Source organism: Triplophysa rosa, linkage group LG4 (genome assembly GCF_024868665.1).
Source record: "Triplophysa rosa linkage group LG4, Trosa_1v2, whole genome shotgun sequence".
NCBI lineage: Eukaryota > Metazoa > Chordata > Actinopteri > Cypriniformes > Nemacheilidae > Triplophysa > Triplophysa rosa.
The window spans coordinates 22897670-22918303 of NC_079893.1; the positions used below are offsets into that span (position 1 = coordinate 22897670).

General features: G+C 41.2%; 1 protein-coding gene across 3 annotated transcripts in view; it reads right to left on the bottom strand.

Annotated features, from left to right (window-relative positions):
• Positions 1–875: 875 nt before the first annotated feature.
• si:dkey-117m1.4 (uncharacterized) overlaps positions 876–20634 on the bottom strand; it is a 23944-nt gene continuing 4185 nt past the window's right edge. The window contains exons 1-9 of one of the 3 annotated variants that reach the window (XM_057331124.1): positions 19531–20553; positions 13340–13452; positions 13090–13171; positions 12027–12217; positions 11733–11807; positions 7623–8551; positions 6703–7526; positions 6208–6411; positions 876–2853 (exon numbers count right to left, since the gene is read on the bottom strand). In XM_057331124.1, the coding sequence (XP_057187107.1) occupies positions 2603–2853; positions 6208–6411; positions 6703–7526; positions 7623–8551; positions 11733–11807; positions 12027–12217; positions 13090–13171; positions 13340–13384 (2601 nt within the window). In that variant the 5' untranslated portion in view covers positions 13385–13452; positions 19531–20553 and the 3' untranslated portion in view covers positions 876–2602. Of the gene's footprint in view, positions 2854–6207; positions 6412–6702; positions 7527–7622; positions 8552–11732; positions 11808–12026; positions 12223–13089; positions 13172–13339; positions 13453–19530; positions 20554–20634 lie in introns of those variants that run through there. The other 2 variants (XM_057331122.1, XM_057331121.1) reach the window with 2 other exon arrangements.

Genomic DNA, 20634 nt, shown 5'->3' on the forward strand with positions numbered 1-20634 from the left:
CATGTGTGGGGTTGCTTCACAGCCAAGGGACTGGGCTCACTCACAATTTTGCCTAAGAACACAGCCATAAACAAAGAATGGTACAAAAACATCCTCCGAGAGCAACTTATCCCAACCATTCAAGAACAGTTTGGTGATGAACAATGCCTTTTCCAGCATAATTGAGCACCTTGCCATAAGGCAAAAGTAATAACCAAGTGGCTCGGGGACCAAAACATCATCATTTTGGGTCCATGGCCAGGAAACTCCCTGGACCTTAATCCCATTGAGAGGTCAATCCTCAAGCAAAACAAAAATTTACAAATTCTGGCAAACTCCAAGCATTGATTATGCAAGAATGGGCTGCCATCAGTGAGGATGTGGCCCAGAAGTTGATTGACAGCATGCCCGGGCGAATTGCAGAGGTCTTGAAAAAGAAGGGTCAACACTGCAAATATCTTTGCCTAAACTTAATGTAATTGTCAATAAAAGCCTTTGACACTTATGAATGCTTGCAATTATACTTCAGTATACCATAGTAACATCTGACAAAAATATATAAAAATCACTGAAGCAGTAGACTTGGTGAAAACTAATATTTGTGTCATTCTCAAAACTTTTGGCCACGACTGTAGAACGTGACAACAATGGTAAGATGTCAAATGTAAGTGTTCCGTATTGTTGCTGTCGGGAGGAGACCTTGTATCTCCAAAACTGCTACTTTTCTTTAAAAAAGATTCTAAATGAAACACTGTGTTGTTGAAGTTGACAAGCTCATTTTAAAACTTTTGAATGCTTGACAGCCATTATGAAAAGTTCTTGAAATGATGAGCTATTAACTACTGTAAATTAGATGACAAATGGTGTCAATCTTAAGAGAAACAAAATTTTGATCCAAGTTTAATGTGTGTTTTTTTACAGAGGGACATTTTACAAATCGGATGCAAAGTTTAAGGTTGTAAATGTGTGCAAATTCAGTTATAACAGTTATATTAAGAACATCAACAGTATTTGTTATATTAGTGAGCATTCTCTGAAGAAAATATGAGTAATTTTTAGGGAAAAAAATCTATTTTGGTCCTGTTACATAACATTACATTATATTACATTACAAGCAATCTCATAGTTTTTGAATATTTTTAAAGCAGATAATGATTTTGCCCATAATCAGTGGTTCTCAACAGGGGGGCCCCATCTGACTTCCAAGAGGGCCTCGGGATACCTAACAATTTAAAATTAGACAAAATGAGCATTGAAATACATTTTAAAACAACTAAAATCAAAGATATTTCTTATTATTTGTCAGTTTATTGGGTGGGGGGGCCTTTGAATACTGTTGAATACTAATAATAAAATAGTACTGTTTACAAAATCAACTGCCCAAATGAAATGTTATTAACGATATGAAGTTACTGTATATGAGATATTTGCATTTTGCTGCTCTTGTTTATATGGCATTTAAGAGATATATACATGTGCAAGACATAAGGAAAATCGAAACTTACAAACAAGCACACAAAAAGACACAGACAACACAAAAACAAGCATGTCTTACCCACAATGTATTTACAAGGAGCTCTGTGGTATTCTGCCAATATTTACATTCAATATTTACATTTAATTGGAATCGGAAAAACACTCGCCACAGGAAGTTTTAAGAGTAATAACAATACTACTATTAATAGCAATAACAACATATATGCAAAATGTGTGTACGTGTATGTGCACATTGTAAAAGGACAGATAACAAAACAGCAAATACATCATTAGAATAGAAACTGAGGTGTTGGGTGTGGTGATCGTGTGTTTCTAACATACAGTTTAAATTGCAGCTTTGACAGATGAATACAAAGTAAACAAGTAACCAAACGTACACAATCACATCATTTTCAAATAACAGGACTCGTAGCAGTGCTGAATGGTCAGGACAAGCTACAACATAACTAATATAACAATGAACCTTTCCAGTTCAGAACGACTAGATTTAACATCAGCAATAAATCACGAGGGACCTCAATGAAATGTTAACAATCCAACCATCAAAACAAAGTATAAAAATAAAAGAAATGTATATATTTTATAAAATGTAAAAAACCGTGTTGGCTTCAAAAGAGACCTTTGTAATCTAACTGAGCGAAAATGATAAACAAACGAAATGAAAGATGGTGTTAAACTATTCTCTATTTCTTATCCTTAATAATCTTGATCCTGTTCTTTAAGTTTGGGATTGACGTTTTACTGCCATTAAGGCACATAGTGTCCAGTTTGCCTCTTTCTCTATCTTGAACTGGAGAAGATGCGGTCGAGGCTAAACGAAACCATTCAGACTTTCAGCTGATCAAAAAATGTCCATATACTTTCAAACCGTCAGTAATAAAGCTCATGCTGATTGTACGGACAATAGTTAGTGTTCTTAAAAGACATAACATATTGAATAGATACACAAAACAAGTTTACATGTGTATGTCCTTCTACCCCCCAGAATAGCGCTGTACCACGTGTACTGTTTTCACATTTTACACACTGAACACAAAACACATACGTCACATTAATTAAAGCCTTCTTTATACGTTGGTTACTGTGAATGTACCATGTCAATATTTTCATATAACCGGAAACCCCTTCAGCAGACGGACACGGCGGGCGGACCCAGTCTCTGCTGGGTTTTCTTTAACAGTTGGATACGATTGTGACAGTAGAATTTAACAGCCCTCCAATCCCGGCGGTTAGAGACCAGCAGGGGGCAGAGCTCCAGACAGCGTTCGCAGTCAGCTTTGGCGGGCACGCGCAGCTCCATAATGTTACGTACCAGGTGGGACTCCACGGCCGCCCGCTCTGCCTCAGACCAAGGCCGCTTCAGCACACCACGTTTACCTGAAATAAAAATTAGAATGTGTGTTAATCATTATTTCCCAGTAAACACACTGAAGCACTCACACAGCCCCAAACTTCTCCAGGCCCACACACACTCGGGTCAATGAGCCGGAGCTGTGCTGAAGGTCTCGGGCCTTTGCCCCTGGCCTTATGCAAGATGGCGTGTCATTGTGGACTAAATTTGAATGGCAATGAAGTGGAAAAATGGCAGGTTGTGCACTGATGACTGTTGGCGTAAAGTAACGAATGAAGTAACGCATTACTTTTTTGGCAAATCCAGCAGTGTGTACCTATTTTTTGTCTTGAAATATAAATTCTTAGGGAATGTAATTATTACCAATACACTTCATCTGTTTATATTTTACTGAATCATTGATGATAGAGTCCAGAGATCAGAAAAATAATAGTCTATCCACAAGTTTTCTATTTTAAAAAGAAAGAGTTATTGATGTGACAAAAACAACAGAGACAACATTACATTGTAAAATTTCTGTGAATTGAAATGTACAGGAAATGTCACTCTTTATTATATAACAGTTGACAGTGTGATTTTATTTCTAAATAAACCCTTAAATGGTGAGAAAAGTGATGCATAAGTAACAACAGGCAAATACGACAGCTTATCAGAACCCTTAAAGGAATGCTACATAAATAAATAACTATTTTTATATTATTTCTGTGCAGATGTACAAAAATGCATCTCCAGTATTTACACAAGCAAATAGCGGGAACACAAAGTACACGCCTAGTTTATTTGGAATATGCAGATTATCATGTATACAGAACCATTCGGTTACACATACACCTATAAGCATATTACCAGCGAATTTATGCTTGTGGTGCATCAAATGCATTGACTATTAGAATAGTCAATGAGGCACTTCAGACGAAACACTACTTCAGACAATTTTAATGTTAGGGAAAATAAAATACAAAAGCAGATATGTCATAGCTACATCTTATGCTCAACAGCAACGTCTGCTCTATTCTTCAGTATAGAAAGCGCTTTGTCATAAGCAAACAAAAAAATATATATACGTATGTATATTAAAAATGATAAATGAATCCATTGTTTCTGTTTTTTCTATTCTTAGTTAACCAAGCTACATTAAAGTATACTTTGCACTAGTCTGAACTCTGAACCTTAAACCAGTGCTAGATCAAAAATCTAAATAAAAATAAATATAATTAACCCTGATGTAAACACACATTACTGTGACCATTGTGTTAGTGTTATCCTCAAGTCACACTATATACTGTACAGCTGTGGAAAAAATGAAGGGTCCATTCCAAATTTTCATTTCAAATCAGCATTTCTAGATGTATTGTGGTTATTCTAGTCCAGTGTTTGTTGAATTTTAACAAAATCAAACCCCAATAGTGACAAAGTTTTTCAACAGCAATGTGAAAAACAGCATGACAAGACACATGAAAACTGTGACAAACATTGAGGTTATCACATAAAAAATATTTTTGAACTTTTCCTAAATACAGTGCGGGAAATAAGTATTTTATCCCCTGCTGATTTTGTAAGTTTACCTACTTACAAACAAATGAAGGGTCTATAATTTTTATGGTGGGTTTATTTTAACTGATAGACAAAAAAAATCCCTGATAGAAAAATCAGGGGAAAAAATGTTATATAAAGGTTATAAATTGATTTGCATTTCAGTCAGTGAAATAAGTATTTGATCCCCTACCAACTAGCAAGAATTCTGGCTCCACAGATTGGTTATGTGCCTATATGGACCACAGATTAGTCCTGTCACTTTAAGAAAGTACTCCTAAATCAGCTTGTTATGTATATAAAAGATGCCTGCCAACAGAATCTGTATCTTCCAGTCCCCAACACCATGGTCCAGACCAAATAGGTTTTAAAGGATGTCAGCGACAAGATTGTAGACCTGCACAAACCTTGAATAGGCTACAGACAGAAGCTTGGTGAGAAGGAGACAACTGTTGGTGTGATTATTTGGAAATAGAAGATATACAAAATAACTATCAAATGCCCTTGTTCTGGAGCTCCCTGCAAGATTTCCCCAATGGGGTAAAGATGATCATGAGAAAGGTTAAAGATCAGCCCAGAACTACACGGAAGAAGCCTGTTAATGATTTCAAGACAGTTGGGACCACAGTTAGCAAGCAAACCATTGGTAACACGCTATGCCACAATAGACTGAAATCCTGAAGCACCCGCAAGGTCCTCCTGCCCATGAAGGCCCGCCTGGCTCGTCTTAAGTTTGACAATGAACATAAAAATGATTCAGAAAAGGCTTTGGCGAAAGTGCTGGCACTGCTGTGAGACCAAAATGGACTCCTGTGTTTGGAGGGAGAGAAATGCTGACTATGACCCCAAGAACACCATCCCTACAGAGAAGCACAGTGTTGGAAACATTCTGCTTTAGGGCTTTTTCTCTGCTAAGGGTACAGGATGACTTCACCGCATTGAGGGGCTGAGGGACAGGCCCATGTACCATAAAATCTTGGACGAGAACCTCCTCCCCTTAACTAGGTCACTGAAGATGGGTCATGGATGAGCCTTTAACATGACACAGACCCAAAACATATTGCCAAGACAACCAAAGAGTGGCTTAAGGAGAAGCACATTAAATGTCCTAGCCAGTCTCTAGACCCTAGTCCTATAGAACATCTGTGAAGGAGGCGAAAACTCCAATTTGCTGAGCGACAGCCATGAAACCTTAAAGATTGACAGAGGAGTGGACTAAATGTATCCTGACACATGTGCAAACCTGGTGACCAACTATCAGAAATGTCTGACCTCTGTGCTTGCCAACAAGGGTTTCTCCACCAAGTACAAAGTTATGTTTTGCTCGGGGATCAAATACTTATTTCACTGACTGAAATGCAAATCAATTTATAACCTTTGTATAACATTTTTTCCCCCTGATGTTTTTTAATATTCTGTGTCTATCAGTTAAAATAAACCCACCATAAAAATTATAGACCCTTCATTTGTTTGTAAGTAGGCAAACTTACAAAATCAGCAGGGGATCAAGTACTTATTTCCCTCACTGTACATGTACAAATATTACTGTTGTATTGCTTAAAAGTGAATATAAACTTTTTTTTTTGCAGTGTTTGAGATCTGGAAAAATACAGAGCATATTCTCTGTTATTTTGACCTGTTTTTCCAGTTTTCATTTTCTGTGTGCAAATAGAAACAATGTTGTTGTTGAAATTTTGGGAAAAATATTGTTAGTAGTTCATAGAATAAAACAAAAATAATAATTTTACCTAAACACATACCTATAAATAGTACATTCATAAAAACCGAAAATGCTCTTTGAAATGGTTTCTTATTTTTTCACGTGGATATCACAGTAGTGGACTCACCAGGTTTGGGCTGTCCTGATGTTCTTTTGCGTCCTGCTGAGATGGGGGTGCTGCTGTTCATCTTCTTGGGTCGGGGAGATTTGCTGTTGACTGTGGTTTTCTTCATCGTGACAGTGGTGGTTGGAGAAGTCGTCTCTGGTTTTGCTTTACTCTGCTCAACATCGGACTCCTCTGACAGAGAGTCTGCAGAGTTTCCTGACAACACTGAAAGGGACGGAGATGGTGTATGCACATTACTACGGTAATGACTGATGTGTTCAATGCTTTTTAATATTGAACTTTTTAGTCCTGTATGCATCTGGTATGAAGATCAATTTTGATAGATCCACACTATCACTAAGTTAAAACGGTATCTACAATGTTTTTTAATGTCATGCTACAGCAAGATTTTAGGCTTTAACTGGCAATGTAACTAAAATAACTGAAAAAAGACCATTAAAGTCTGAACTCAAGTGTAATGGAGACACATTTGTGAGGTATGTTACCCTCACTTACCATCTAACTCCAGACAGATGTGATGCAAACTCATTCCTCGAAACAAGACACCATCTCTCTCTCCGCATAGCACCACCCGTCCGATCAGACCCATCAGCCCTGGGTCCTGGCCAATGGTGGTGCAGCTCTGCGTCACGTGATATTCCTTCTCCAAGAAACTTTCTAATCTCTGTGTGGCCGCCCCGCGCTCCCCTTCCTCCTCGCCTTCACTTAACAACAGCAGCTGCGTAAGTATCGCCACTTGCCTGCGAAGACGGGTCTGCGTCAATGCCCGCGAGTGCTGTGTACCGCTGGACCGGGCCAGGCTGCGCAGTAAGTCTGTCCCTCGCAGGGGGGTGGCTGGCGAATGATATGGCCGGGCAAAGACATAGGGGTTCTGGGGGTCGATGCCCACGCCAGCACGCGTCAGCAACAGCATCTCCAGACATGCTTCAGAGTGTGGTGGAAGAATAAGCGGCTGCACACGGCCACGCTTCCCCTGGACCCCGACGCGAGGAAGATGGGGGAGGACCATCCGCTCAAAGGGTGAGAGAGAGGCCTCGAGAGGGGTGAGGGCCGGTGGCGTCCCAGGTGGCACGGGACTGGGAGACTGGGGTGTGATGCGGGCCTGGTACTCGAAGATGGTGAGTTTGGAGACTTCGCATTCGCGACGACGGTTGTAGAGGATGAGGAGAGCCAGGCTGGAGTGACACAGGAGTCGCCAGGCCTCTGCTGACTGCGGCGAGCGGGTGAGCGAGATGAAGGCAGAGTGCTGTAGCTGTCGCAGGTATAACACCAGAGAGGAGAGAGAGGAGAGCAGCGGGAGCATGTGGGGACGACACAGACTGGGAAAAGAAAAAGAAGAGGATTAGAAATGTGATGTTTATTAAACATAGTGATAATGGAGACTAAAGGTTTGTATTCAATTAAAGATGACTGACCTCGACAGGTCATTCTTATCCTCCACTCCACTTTCGTCGTCTCCTTCATTCTCTTCTCTCTCCTCCTTTAAAGGTTTTGACTCCGCCTCCTTCAACTGCTCCACCAATGCTAGAGTGGGCACTTCCGTTGCCTTTGTCTTCTCTGAAACCTTTACGTCCTCTTTCTCTTTTTTTATTTTTCGTCCTCCTTTCCTGGGGGGAGTAGCTGGAGTGGGTGGGCTCCTTTTTAATACCGACACTGGAACACCTTCTCTTCTGGGCGGGGTCGTTGGGGGCGGGGCAGGACTTTTGCGAGTAGGGCTTGAGAGTGCAGGGCTTTTTCTAACAGGTGATAAAGAAGAAGTGGGAGGTGATTGTGGTTTTCCAACCTCCACACGTTGGGGACATTGGAAATTATTACTGGAAGATGATGATAATGGGGGGGAATTCTGTAAAAAGGTGCTGTGCGCTTGATTCAGGGCAGACTGCATGTCCGGCTGGTGGGCGTGGTGTTTGTCCATATGGCGTTGGAGAGATCGGAAGTGACGGCGACAGTAAATGCAGCGCTGTTTCTCTGCCACGGAGCTCTGCCCACGACCCACTGACACACTGACACTGTTAGCGGGAACTCCTGCAGGCGCCGGGCACTTAAATACAGGTCTGGAGGGAGCAGTAGACTGCAGCGAGGACGGAGAGAGCGAGAGAGGAAATGAGGGAGGATGGCTGGGAGGTTGCTGAACTGGGATTTCCTTAGCGCGTGTGGCCTGAGAGGCTTTGTGCTTCTTGCGGCGTTGGGCTGTCGGCATACGCGGCTCAGCACTGGCATCGTCAGAGTCGTGGGCTGAGTCGCTGGGCTCAGAGTGAGAGAGAGGAGAAGAAGAGGGTGAGAGAGACCATGAAGGTGTGAGGTATTCTGAAACAGAAAGAGGCACTGGGCCGGATTCCTCCTCCTGAGAAAGAAAAGAAGCACACAAAAGTCTATCAGATGTCTGGAGTTGCGCTGTGATTATCGCAAATGTCTTAAAATGGGATTTAACGTACAATCGTAAACATCTCAAAACATCTGCTATATGTCATTCTGACATCCCACATGAAACATTGTAGAGACGTATTGATAAATAAACGCTGAAAGGACATCTCACAACTGTAAACACACACGTCAAATAGACGTCTGGAACGTGTACATTTTACTATCATGAGAACGACTTGCAAGATCAAAAAGAAACTGTATTTACAACCCATTTACCTTTATAACACACATACATAAAGTACTTCAAAGTTAAATAAGTAAATGTGAAAAAACAAGAAAATTATTTAAAATCAATCAGGAATTGTTTTGAAGTTGTGAAAAAGTGTGAGCTTCACAACAGAATGGTGAATTTGCAGTGAATTGTGGAAGACTAACAAATGTATAGTAAAATGCAATGTAAGTCGCTTTGGATAAAAGCGTCTGCCAAATGCATAAATTAAATTAAATTAAAGACTGCTTTCCTCCTGAAACAGCCATCAGCCACCGTAGAGGAAGCTTTTCACACCGGCATCACAACATATCCCAAATATAAAGCTTCTAATCAGCTATTAAATGTTGTCAAGGTTTTTAGAGTAATTACTTTAGCCTAAACAATGCGTAGTTATCTGGCAACCAAATAACCAACCTGACAGTAAAGTTATTACATTTTGATAAAGGACAAACATTTTGTTAATAATATGTGCTGCTGAATTCTGCACAAATTATTAAAATAATATGACCATCTGAAATTACTGGATACACTTAAAAAATATATTTGTTTTTTCGCCATCTCCAATTAAAATGCAAATGCAACATAAACAAGTGAATGCGACGTGACTTGAATGTTGTCATAACTTAATTTCATCAAGTTAAACTTACTTAAATTTGTAAAGCAGTAAACCTAATCATTTTGTGTGTTACTACATAAACGATGTTTGTTGACATAACTAACTGGGCAGCTGATCTGTAGCTCCCAGCATGCTTTGCATGTGACAGCATTTTGGAGAGTAATTTTTTTAATGAAGTGTTATTTTATGAATTTTTAAGAAAAAATAAATATTTGCTAGTATTTAATGCTCACTTAATGTTTTTTTTTGTTTTGTGGTTACTATCATGCAGAAGACTGGTGCTTGTGGTTTGGTTGTAAGATGATGATGATGTGTTGCTTCACTCAATGAGTAATAACTGTTAATGCCGGTGCTGAGACCGGTGCTGAGTCTTACTTGCTCATGTTGGACCCCCTGCAGTTTGCCTACAGAGCAAACAGGTCTGTTGAAGATGCAGTTAACAAGGGGCTGCATTTTGTGCTAAAACATCCGGATAGACCAGGGACCTACGTATGTGAGTATCCTGTTTGTGGACTTCAGCTCCGCTTTCAACACCATCATCCCATCACTGCTCCAGACAAAGTTAACCCAGCTATCTGTTCCTGGCTCTATCTGTCAGTGGATCACCAGCTTTCTGACAGACAGGCAGCAGTTAATGAGAATGGGGAAACTCACATCCAGCACCCGCACAATCAGCACTGGCGCCCCCCAGGGGTGCGTTCTCTCCCCACTGCTCTTCTCCCTGTACACAAATGACTGCACTGCCCAGGACCCTTCTGGACACCACACTCATTGGCCTCATCCAGGATGGTGATGAGTCTGCGTACAGACAGGAGGCTGAGCAGCTGGCTATCTGGTGCAGTCGTAACAACTTGGAGCTGAACATGCTTAAAACAGTGGAGACGATTGTGGACTTCAGGAGAAACCCCCCTGCACTCCCCCCTCTCATGAACAGCACTGTGGCAGCAGTGGAGTCATTCAGGTTCGTGGGCACCACCATCTCTCAGAACCTGAAGTGGGACAATCACATTGGCTCCATTGCTAAAAAAGCCCAGCAAAGGTTATACTTCTTACATCAGCTGAAGAAGTTCAACCTACCACAAACTCTATTAAAACAGTTTTACTCAGCTGTCATAGAGTCTGTCCTCTGCACATCCATCACTGTCTGGTTTGGCTCAGCCACAAAGTCAGACATCAGAAGACTACAGAGGACGGTTCGGACTGCTGAGAAGATCATTGGTGCTCCCCTGCCCACCCTCCAAGAACTGTATACATCCAGAGTGTGGAAAAGGGCTCAGAAAATCACCCTGGACCCCTCACATCCAAGCCATCATCGCTTCACAATGCTGCCGTCTGGTCGGCGCTACAGAGCACTGAGCACCAAAACAACCAGACACAAAAACAGCTTCTTCCCTCAGGCCATCTACCTCTTGAAATTAAATGTAACTAAATGTTAAAGTAAAACAGTTAAATGTTTTTACACACCGTGCAATTAATAACTCTGTGCAATAATAATTAAGTGCAATATTAATTATATCCTCCAGATAATACACTATCTATTTTTTATACAACTTTTTCTGTAAATTATATTTCATTCATTATGCTGTATATAGCACATACCTTGTACTACAATAGTCTATTCTTATTTTTTACTTGTACATACATAGCTTTACTCTCTATATCTTTATCTTATGTTTATTGTATTGTATTTCTTAATTGTTTATACCCATAGGCCCTTATTTAAATCATTGTGTACTGTATTCTATTGTGTTATGGTCTCTGTGTACTGTTGTTGCTGTTTCTGTGTTCTGGATGCTCCTGTCACCAAATCAAATTCCTTGTATGTGCAAATATACTTGGCAATAAAGCTCTTTCTGATTCTGATTCATTACGAGAGAGATGATCAGTTGTGTGTCATATATAGTCACTGTGTTTAGCTTGTCAATATGTTTTTGATAATTCAGGAACTTAACACAGGAACTTAAATTTGTTGGTTTAACAAAACATTATTTGTTTAAATTAACTTGTTTCATATTTGTTGTTCAGATCTAAACTAATTGTGTGGAAGTTTTCCTTATTTTAAGTTCACTGAACAAACTTTTTTAGAGTGATGTGCTATTGCTAGTTATGATGCAGGAATTTAACATTTTCAAGTTGGTTGTTGTTGTACAGACCTAAACCAATTGTGTGGAATTGTTTTTTTCTTAATATAAGTTAATCTAAGTTGAACAAACTATTTTTCAGTGTATGGCCTATGGCCTATGAGTGTTTTTAATGTAAAAAAATATTTCATACCTTTAGCTTCTTAACTTGGTTTTCGTGGTCAGAGCTGCACTCCAAGCTATTTGACGGCACAGTGCTATGGAAACCCTGGGGGGAGGAGAGGACAACATCTTTACAAAAGCATGCTTTTAACTGTACAGTCTAACTATACAGTGCCCTAAACAAAAAAATGTAATACCATGCATTTAAATTCATGTCACAAACATCTAAAGCAGCTTCATCACTGTCAACAATTTGCATATTATTAGTATCACCTATGTGCAAATGGAGCTCAGATGTGCTAGCCATTGTCATGGTTACACCTACCGCAGCATTTTCTCCCCACTCTGTTAAACTGTAGTCCACTGTGATCTCCTCCCCCTTAGCGATGTCACGGATCGCTATAACGATCAGTCGCACTTGATTGCCACAATGCACCTCACGAATGCGGCAGTTCGGCGGCAGGGGGTACGACACAGCTCCCCTTCCTCCGCTAGTGCCCTCTTCACCCATCTCACCTGCACTGCATGAGAGAAAACAACATGAGACAGCGAAACAAATACAAACACATAGAGCGGCACACTAATGCAAATCCTATGTATGTTACAGTCATTCTCCCACGCCTTTCATAATTAATGTTAATAACACATTAACTTCTCAAATGACAAATCAGAGTGGTCCATTTGATGTAAACTCATACCATGACTAATAAAAAGTCTTAAGAAAGTGAACTTTATGTCACATGCTTTTACATGTTTAAATGCTAATATACAGGCTACTACAAGCACACTTAAATGTTTATTTACTATATGCGCTTATCATTTGTAATGAAACATTGTCATCATTTACTCATCCCTATTCTTGTCTAACACAGTATTAGTGTCTTTCCTCTATTAAAAACAAAATGATTCATACAAAAACAAAATAATGCTGCATTGAAAAGCCAAAGAAGTACGTAAATGAGGACAACATTTTTAATTTGTATTTATTTTAATTCATAATTAAATACACTTGGTTCCCCACACACATCTCTGTCATGATAAACACATGTATACACATAACCCATCTGACTCCATGTACACAGAGTTCTGTCAGTGCTATCGCTAAACACAGCAATAAACATACAACCACACACTCTCAAACCCAGCTACACACTGCGATAAACACACATGCATTCCATCCCTCGCTCTAAGATAATAAACACTCTGCAATAAACACACGCAGCTTGCATTCCAGTAATCCCCCAACTCCACAAACACAAAACAGTATCTCGACCACACAACACACGCACACACAATAATCATTACTATCTCCTCCAAGCGTGGATATGCACACACACACACGTGGCGTATTCTAACCCGACCACACACACACACAATCTCACACTCACCACAGCTGAGCAGATTGTGTTTCATAGTACGGCCCGTCAGTAGCAGGCGCTCTCTCTCTGTTGTGTGTTTCCTTACTATCACCTGAAACACACGAATAAAAATTTAACACTCATCCACATACAAATTCACATACTCAAACTCCTCAATTTGGACAAACTGATAAACTGCCGTCACCTCAAATTGGCAAATCGCTGTCGGTGTAAACGCTCTCTACAAAAGTGACAAAATGTCACAAAACAAATGTTTTACCTTTCTCCGGTCCGTAGCTGTGCTCCAACGTGCTCTCCTCCTCATCCTCTGTAGCAAAGACTCGGTCGCACACCTTCACTGGCGTCCCCTTCCTTTTTCTTCCACATCCACGTCTACATCAAACACACATTAAACGGACGTTCATTAAACGGACTCCATGAGTAGAAAACATATATCACACAGATGAATCGATATACTGGTCACATCATTGGATCAATGTAAACTATGTCACGAATCAATCAATAAACCCCACTCTTTTCTTAGTAGATAAATAATACAAATGTGTCAGGAAAACATGTTTGATTTTAGTCTTAAATATCCTTGGCAGAGACTGTTACCAAAAACAGCAAAGAATGTTCCATACCTTAATTGTCTAAATCTTTATGCGACCATCAGAGCATTTCAGTGATGGATATACAAATGAGGTTCAAAAATTCAAGCAAACATCTATTAGATCTGTGTTCCTGTAGAGCATTGTGTTAGTGGGACAAAGGGTTGTCGGCCTTCCAGAGAGCCTATCCATTGGATTTTTTTCCTATTTTTCATCCACTGGCAAAATTCAAATCACAAAAGCAATAGCAAACATCTCGCAATTTGAGATATGGTTCAGGTTCATACACAAAAAGGCCATTTCCGTATCAAAGTTTGGGGTTTACTCAAACCTCCAACTATGGACAACAATAACAGTGATGCTTCAAACGAGAGTAAGCACGTGTGGGTTTGTGTGTGAGGGTGTATTTAGCTGTTATTAATAGAGCGGTGTATAAAAGCCAAAGCCCAGTTTTCTACAGATGTAACTGTGAATGCTTAAATAGACAAGTGTGGAGATGTGCACAGTCTCTTGGTTACAGATGTGTTCAGTGTGTGTACGTGTCTGACGTATTCATTGAGCTGTGATAAGACCCATCCTTGCCGACTGGATATTGATCTGGCCGACCCTCCATCTGGACCTAAGAGACTGTGTGTTGTCCGCGTGCGTGTGTGTGTGCGGCCACAAAGGCAAACATGTTCACATGTTCATCTCTATATCTTGTGAAAATCTTTGGCTGTTGCTTTTTGTCTATTTTTTGAGTGTTGCGTTTTTAAATGGACTTGTGTAAAAAAAGTTGAACTTATACAAATGCTAGATCCTCTGTTCCATTCTGTTGCGCTCCATCTAGCTGTTTGTGAGCCGTGTCAACGGCCCCTAAGAAACACGACCGATTGGGGTCTGGTGAACCTTAATTATACAGGGCTTTTATATGATAGGCTACTTGACTAGTTGTTGGGTTTTCCAACTGGGTTGTCTGTGTTTTGAAATACAGATTGAGTTCCATTGTGACAGCTGCTGTGAAATCAGTGCAGGACTATTGGGAAATATTTAACATAAATAATCAGATAAATAAATAACAGGATTGTAATGACACACACATGCTCGTTTGCAGCTTTCTCCTGTTATTGTTGTATGGTTTACCCAGGTGTTTACCAAGGTCTATGAGAACATGCGCAAATGACACTGATGTTAAGTCCAATAAAACTGTATTCTTTCCCGCATTACTGTAACCCACACTGTAGCGAGGAAGGCGGGACGAGAGCCGTGGGGCAGGAATGCGGGGCCGGTGGCGTGAGTGATAATGAGTATCAGCTGACAGCTGTACGCGCACCGGTCCCGCATGCCTCCCGGGGGAGCTCGGGAGCATAAGAGGACGAGCGGCAGGACTGCCGACGAGAGAGGACCGGGCCCGGAAATGCTAATTTTTGTTTATGTTTGTGTGGCCGGCAGTCATCCGTGAGGGGCTGCCGGCCTGTTTTACTGCTGTTTATTATTTATTTATTTTTGATTAAATGTTTTGAATGTTCGCCGGTTCCCGCCTCCTTCCTTTTGTTTTATTGAGCTTTATTAGAGTGGTGCCGAAACCCGGGAGGAAGGAGGGACATGCTGTTAAAGAGTCCTCGCCACTGAGGGGGATCGCGGTGCCGAAGGGCAGCCGCTCGCGGACTTCTCTCGTCCTCGCTGCCCGAGGCGGTGGTGCTGGCGCGTGTGCCCAGACGGGGCGAAGACCTCGCGGCGTATCCTGGGTCTGAGGTGGGGTGGCTGCAGTCCGCAAGGGAGTGGAGAGTTCAGCCCCGCTTGCCGTGGGCTGGAGCCTGCTACCGTCTGCCGAATCGGGGAGGAGCAGGAAGCGGGGGACCTACTACCGGCTGCCCTCAGGCGGAGGAGCCACCGTCGGCCGCCAGGACACGAGGACATCGCTGCCGTGCCCCTGGGTCTGAGGTGGGGTGGCTGCCTTCCGGGAGGGAGCGGAGGAGTCAGCCCCGCTTGCCATGGGCCGGAGCCTGCTGCCATCCGCCGTGTAGGGGAGGAGCAGGAAGCAGGGGGACTTCCTGCTGGCTGCCCTCATCCGGAGGAGCCATCGCCGGCCGCCAGGGGGCGGAGGAGGAGTGAGGGAGCGTCCAGTACCACCGCATGGCACCGCGAGGAAGAGCCTCTCGGCTGGTTGAGCCGGGGCTCCATTCTCTCGTCTCGTCGGTGCGTACCCCCAGGTGCTGGGGCTCTCAAGGGGGGTCCCCCGGGGGGGGGAAGTAGGCACATGCGCGGTGGTACCCCTGGCCTGTGAAGGGCGATGGGGGTATGTAGCGAGGAAGACGGGATGAGAGCCGTGGGGCAGGAAGGCGGGGCCGGTGGCGTGAGTGATAATGAGTATCAGCTGTACGCGCACCGGTCCCGCATGCCTCACGGGGGAGCTCGGGAGCATAAGAGGACGAGCGGCAGGACTGCCGACGAGAGAGGACTGGGCCCGGAAATGCTAAGTTTAGTTTATGTTTGTTTTACTGCTGTTTATTATTTATTTATTTTTGATTAAATGTTTTGAATGTTCGCCGGTTCCCGCCTCTTTCCTTCCGTTTTATTGAACTTTATTAGACACACGTATACTTAAGACATATTATAGAGCTATATAGACATATTATAGGGCTAATTATAATTGGGTAATTCTCATGAAATCTTGGTTTCAAGATGTCAAACATGATTTTCTTAAAATCACTTGTAACAACAAATTTCATTAATATTCATTTAAAACAAGATATGATATGATTAAAGGCATTAATTTAAAAAAAATACTGACAATTTAACACAATTTTAAAACAAAATTGACAAAAAAGGCCTTAAAAATTCTTATTACCATAACCATTTAAAACTGTCAATCTCATAGCATGTTTTGCAAAAAACAAGTGAAGCAATGATGCCTAAGCAAGTTTTTATTATCATACATAATAAGACATTAATGAATTATATTTTAATAGAATATTATACATGTAAAATGTATTTAAATGTGGAAACTACCTATATCGGATTCGGTAATGAGAATTAAGTTTTTAACTAGAAACGTTGCAAAGTAATTTGTTAACTTGTTAGCTATTTAAAAGGTACTAGAGTAGATGCGTTTCTTCACATAAAATCTAACTTTATGTAAATATATTTGTGTGTGTTTATACAGTCTTTAAAAACGTTACGGAGGATGAGAATATCAGTCATGGACACTTCTTTCTTCCACTATTTCTTTATTTTTATTAAAAAAGAATATTCTGTCAATCATTTTTTGTCATTTTTTTGTAATTTGAGAACATCTAGTAGAACATCCAAATTTTTTCACAATATTTAAATTTTACTCTGTTTAAATTACATATAACATGTAATGCACTCAGACAGTCAGGATGTGTTACAGTTATGAGAATTTCGGCAAAAAAAGCAATAAAATACATAAATCATTAATTCCTATGTCAAAATAATGTTTTGTCCCAGGTAGAGAACACAATTATCTTTATTATGATCATTTTTTGTGTTACCGAATTGTATGTTTTATCAATCAAATCTTTACTGCCATGATGTTTCAGTGGTTTCGTGAGAATGACCCAATTACTGTTCGCATCAAGAACGATAAGAATATATTAGCTTCAACACCAATGGGTGATAACATTGGTTTTTCTAAGCTTGCATACTGCAGTTTTCTGTTTTAAATGTGTGATCCCTTTAAATTTTACTGGATTATGATTGCCTGTTTCATGGTTTAGCAGCTAGAAAAAACTGCTCTGAAAGTAATCCTAAAGATATCATTCCTCTGTATTGTTGTATTTTTTGGATTGATTCCACTATTCTCTTAAATAGAAAATGTTTTTTTAAAACCTTATCTTAATGGATATATGCTAAATCACACCTCAATGTTTTGCATTTTGAAAATTAAAAAATATATATGATTTACTTTATATGTTTTGGTATCAATTAAGACATCCCAAATATCCTCAAAGCAAATTTGTCAATTTAGCCAACTTCTTGGGACAAAATTCCTTAAAGTATTGATAAATATGTACACATAGACACTTGTGTAACTCATTCCACAAGTCAATACACTGGAAACGGCATGCTTTTAATCTCTCCTCATTCCACACGCCTAGATCTGTTTCCCTTTTGGTCATTTGTGTATCTTGACTGTTTATCTCTAATTTTCAGGTTTTTTTCTTTCTCTCTCTCTGTCTCACACACACGCACGCACGCACACACGCACACACACAAAATCCCATTCCACTCAAACCCCCACACAAACAATCAAAAACACACATGTGCAGGCAGAGAGACACACATATGCACAAGGACACATTAACACGCACACACATACAAACACATCCTACCCTTTAAAAGCCTTCATGCACGCACAAACACACACACCCAGACACATTCACTCACAAATATCCTCTCTTCAGCTGAGCTGACATGCTCACACACACACTCACCCCTCCCCCTTCTCGGCTCACATGCACACACGCACACATGCTTACTAAAGAGCACACACACTTTCTCACTCACGTTCTCTCAAATAACCAAACGCAGTCTCATATTCTCCTGTCTCTCCTACACACACACACACACACATCTATATCTCCACACATACACACAAACAACAAACACGCAAATGCATTCTCTCTGATGCTCACTATCACACATAACACATACCCGTCTCTCTCTCACAACACACACACGTTTGAATAATGTAAACATACACAGGCTGACTCTCGGTCCATATAGATATACACAGACTCACACAATCAACACACACTCGCCTTTGTTCAGAACACTAAACACACTCTGCTTTATTCAGTCTCACATCACAAATCACACACACAGACACACAATCTACAGTCTTCCTCCTCAAACATATAACATATCCGCCTACTCTCTGTGTTTTCACACACACACAAACTCCCTTCCTCTTTCATAAACAAAGTAGATGCATAAACTCTCTCTTTTCCACTGTCTTCAACACACACACACACACACACGCACACACACACACACACATACACTTGTTTGTGTATTTTTCACAGAAACACAAAAAACAGTCACACACTCACAAAAACACAAATACGCTGTCTCTCAGTCACACAACCTTCTTTTTCTGTGTTTAGTTCACTCTCACACACACACCCTGCTCTCTCTCTAAAACACACGGACATACACAACACAACACAACACAACACAACACACACACCCGCCCTCTCTCTCTCTGCCTCTAGTCTAGAACACAAACACACTCTCCCTCCCCTCCACAGTAAGCCACTAGAACAAACACACAGAGACACACACATACGCACACACACATGCGCGCACGCACACACACACACACACACACACACACACACACACACGCACGCACGCACGCACGCACGCACGCACGCACACACAACACGCACACGCACACACACACACACACAGATCTAAACACATAAACAGTCACACACAGAATCTCAGTTACAAACACACTCCTTCCTTTATCTCTCAAACACACACATATACACACTCTCGCTCAAACACACACACACACACACACACACACACACACACACACACACACACACACACACGTCCTCTTTGCCTCATGAGCACACATACACTCACCCTCCCCATCTCGCTCAACCACTAGAACAAACACGCACACACACACACCTCTCAGACACACACAAACCTAAACACGCACACACACGCGTGCACACACACACACACTGAGCCTTCTCTCTGTTTCCAAGACACACACTCTCTCCCTCCCCTTCTCTTTCAGTTTCAAACCTGCAAGCATGCGCACGCATACACACACACACGCACACATACGCTCACACACACACGTGCACGTACACACACACACACACACACATTTCCTCACCATTTTCCCTTCTCTCTGCTGCCTCTCACGCACACACTCCCTCCCATCATCTGTTCCCCCCTCTCTCTCTCTCAGACATACACACACTAGACTTTGCCTTGCTTACACACACTCAGCCTCCCTCCTCTCTCTTGCTCTGTTCCTCTCCCTCTCTCTCTCTCTCTCTCTCTCTCTCTCACACACACCCTCCCCATCGCTTTTTCGTCACAACATACTCTCTCTGTCTTTTTCTTAAACAGACACACACTTTTTTGTCTCACAAATCTGTCAGTCAAACCGCTTATTTTCACACAATACCAACGTTTACTCACTCACATCATGTGAGCACACTAACATCAGATTAATGTGACTTTACCACACTTAAGCAGCTTTCCATAGAAAGGAACACAAATCATCACACATCAGGTGTCATCAAGATCAGTGATTTCTCCTAGACAATAATGAGACTAAACTGAGAATAAATTAAAAATCGTATGTTCCCCAGAAAACGCCCCAGTAGTCGCACAAGAGTCTCCTCTAGATTTTCTGAGATCTTACACGTCTTTGATTTGCCAAGATAACAAAGTCTGGAATAACAAAAAAGAGATCTTAACATCTACTTTTTTCAATACAAAATTATCAGAGCAATTTGATTCTGATGTTTTTCCCTGGGGTCAATTTTATTCCACCTAAAGAATTTCATGGAAATCACCTAAAAAAATACAGTTGACCATACAACTGAGAATTTTGAGTTGCATGACCTATCATATATGATGAATGAGCAACCTATAATAAAATTCTTCTCAGTAGAAGTCAAAGTGTTTGTTGAACAAAACTCTTTCTCTCTCTGTATACTGTATATAGTATGCTCTCACGAACACCCATACTACCTGTTCATCCAGCTCTCCCCTCCAAAAACATTTATGACAACAAGACTGAAACACACACACACTTTCAGTTATCCACTGGCTTTATACATTAAACATACACCTAACTCTCATTGGTTACCCATAAACACATACACACAGACCTAAATGTTGCTGTTTTCTGTCTTTCCCTCCCTCCCTCCCGCCCGCCCGCTCGTTCTCTCTCTCTCTCTCTCTCTCTCTCTCTCTCTCTCTCTCT